The sequence below is a fragment of the Muscardinus avellanarius genome (genome assembly GCF_963383645.1).
Source record: "Muscardinus avellanarius genome assembly, chromosome: 20".
In the NCBI taxonomy this organism is placed as follows: domain Eukaryota; kingdom Metazoa; phylum Chordata; class Mammalia; order Rodentia; family Gliridae; genus Muscardinus; species Muscardinus avellanarius.
In genome coordinates, this window is record NC_137806.1 from 26,145,475 (window position 1) to 26,148,554 (window position 3,080).

General features: G+C 40.0%; 1 protein-coding gene across 1 annotated transcript; it reads left to right on the forward strand.

Moving 5' to 3' along the window:
- Window positions 1–1,268: 1,268 nt before the first annotated feature.
- TUBAL3 (tubulin alpha like 3) lies at window positions 1,269–2,129 on the forward strand (the record flags this gene model as incomplete). The annotated part of the gene is made up of 1 exon (XM_080717154.1): window positions 1,269–2,129. One exon carries the CDS (start codon window positions 1,269–1,271, stop codon window positions 2,127–2,129), a length of 861 nt encoding a protein of 286 aa, XP_080573280.1.
- Window positions 2,130–3,080: the final 951 nt, after the last annotated feature.

Below are 3,080 nucleotides of genomic sequence, written 5' to 3' on the forward strand. Positions count from 1 at the left end.
CTAATGTTGACTTTAGTTACACCTTGTTACATAGAAAGGGTGACAGAGGCGTTTACACTTCCCAGGTGCCCCCCTTTTATCCTAGCATCTGCTAACACGGGGTTTATCTTATTATCGAAGACTTTCAAAGGACTCTAACATGTTAGTTTCCAGTAATCACAACTATTAACTTGTGAAGTTAATAGGAGGCACATTCTATCTGGAGATTAGTTACTTTATTTACTGATAGATAATTCTTCTGTAAGGACCTGCATCTGGAGATCTTTTGTCAACCAGGTGATCTGGCACAATTGTTCGGTAACACAATGCTCCTTACATTAGCATCATAGATGGAGCATGCAAGAGTGATGGGTATTTCACTTATTATGGGGGCAACATTACTTGGCTCATCATTTTTTTTTTTTTTTTGCGGGATGAAACCCAAGGGCATTCTACCTCCAAGCTACACCCTCAGTTCTATTTTTTATTCTTTATTTCGAAACAGGGTCTTACTGAATTGCAAAGTAGTAGCTGAGGCTGTCCTTGAACCGTGATCCTCCTGTCTCAGCCTCCCCAATGCCATTTTATTTTCTTTTATATTGGTAAGGTCTTTTGCTTTTCATTTCATATAGATAAATTCATGGAGGGTAGTGAAAGATAGTTGGGTATTTATGCTTTGCTCATGTAGGTTGAGTCTCCCTTATCTGAAATGCTTGGGATCAGAAATACTTTGGATTTTTAAAATTTTAGAATATTTGCATATGAGGTTATTTTAGGAATGGGACCCAAATCTAAGCACTTAGTTCATTTGTTTCATATACACTTTATGCACATAGACTGCAGATAATCTTATAAAATATTTTTGATGTGCTGTTTTGTGACTGCAACCCATCACCAAAAGGCAAGGTATGGAATTTTTCTCTTGTGGCATCATGTCAGCATTCAAAAAGTATCATCAGAGTTTGGATTTTTGGAATAGAGATGCTCAATCTGGAGTAAATCTTGAAAGAGCTTCCCTCGCTCCAAAATATACTCAGGTATATTTCAGAACAGCTATGTGGGTTGTGGAGTTAAAACGGTAAACCAGTCCTTTCTGAAACTTTTTTTGATTTTGCCTGTGGGAACTTGTATCCTACAATTGACATCCAGGTGGACAAATCTGAATTAAATTGGTGGAGTTCTAACATTGCATGCACTGTCCTTAGGCAGAACAATGCAGTGGACTCCAGGGATTTTTGGTTTTCCGAAGCTATGGAGGAGGCACCGGATCGGGATTCACATCTCTCTTGATGGAGCGACTCTCCGTAGAATATAGCAGGAAGACTAAATTGGAGTTCTCTGTCTATCCAGCCCCTAGAATCTCCACTGCTGTAGTGGAACCTTACAACTCCATCCTCACCACCCATTCTACCATTGAGCACTCGGACTGTACCTTCATGGTGGACAATGAAGCCATTTATGACATCTGCAATCATAAACTTGGTGTTGAACGCCCCTCCTATGCCAGCATCAACAGGTTTATAGCTCAGGTGGTATCTTCCATTACTGCTCCCCTCCGATTTGAAGGGCCCTTGAATGTAGACCTTATTGAATTCCAGACCAACTTAGTACCTTATCCGAGAATACATTTTCCCATGACAACGTTTGCTCCCATTGTATCTGCTGACAAAGCCTACTATGAACAGTTCTCCGTGCCTGACATCACTGCAGCTTGCTTTGAGTTGTCCAACCAGTTGGTCAAGTGTGATCCTAAGCTTGGGAAATACATGGCCTGCTGCCTACTTTACAGAGGAGATGTGGTTCCTAAGGATGTGAATGTGGCGATTGCGGCCATGAAGTTGAGGACCTCTGTTCAGTTTGTAGATTGGTGTCCAACTGGTTTCAAGGTGGGCATCAACCACCAGCCACCTATGGTGATTCCAGGAGGGGACCTGGCCCAGGTCCAGAGGGCTGTCTGCATGCTGAGCAACACCACAGCAATTGCAGAAGCCTGGGCTCTCCTGAACCACAAATTTGACCTCATGTATGCCAAGAAGGCATTTCTGCACTGGTACATCACAGAAGGCATGGAACAAGGAGAGTTCTCTGAAGCCAGGGAAGACTTGGCAGCTCTGGAAAAGGATTACGAGGAAGTGGGACTAAGTTTCTGATGCAAATATGACTGGTGGAAATGAATGTTTAATTAAAATCTCATGCTTTCTTTTAAAGCCATCCCATACTTAGTGGATAGAGTCCCTCAGCTATAAGTAAAGCAAAATCAAATCAGGCAGGACTAAATACCATATTAAGTTAAATGGGTCTAAATTAATAATGCAAGCATGTTTTCTTATCTGTAGTATAATTCACTCTGCTACCTAGCTACCTAGGGGCCTTCTGGAGAGTCCTTTGAATTACTGGGTCGCTACTAGGTAGGCTTTTAATTTTTTTAGTTTTTATGTCAGAATGGCACCTGGATTCATTTTTTGCTTGCTTTAAGATATGGAACTCTAAAGTTTATGCTTTCCTTTTTCTATATGTAAGGTATAAAATGTGCATATTGATCATAAGTGTTATTTCCCCTGTATCTATATTTTGTTTATTGATTAAATCACAAATATTTTCAGTTATGTTTCTCTTACTTTATCTGAATGTGAACTTTAAGGGGTCAGTTTGCTTCATATACAAACAAGTAAGAATACTTTTGGTTTTTACAAGTCTTGGATCTGGGTGTCCTGCAGGTGAAAGGTAGTCATCTCTTGGGTTCTCCTGCCTAGAGGAGGTATTCTCAGTGTGGGCAGTAGAACTGGCATCAGAATACTTTACAGGTTTATAAAAACACAGATTCTGAGTTTCACTGTAGATTTGCTAATGGGAAACCCCAGAATTGGTAGGGGTATGAACTGAGTATCTGACATTTAAAAAGCACTCAATGGAATTAGTCCTTGTTACTAAACAGTCTTGGTTCAAACAATGTTTTATAGAAAACAAAGAGCCATACATCAATTGAAACCCCTAATGAATTTTTATTGTTTGTTTTACAAGCCATGATGCTTATTCTGATTACTTTTTGGAGTTAAGGTGAACTAGACACTGCAAAGGACCATATTTGAACTTAGGTCTTG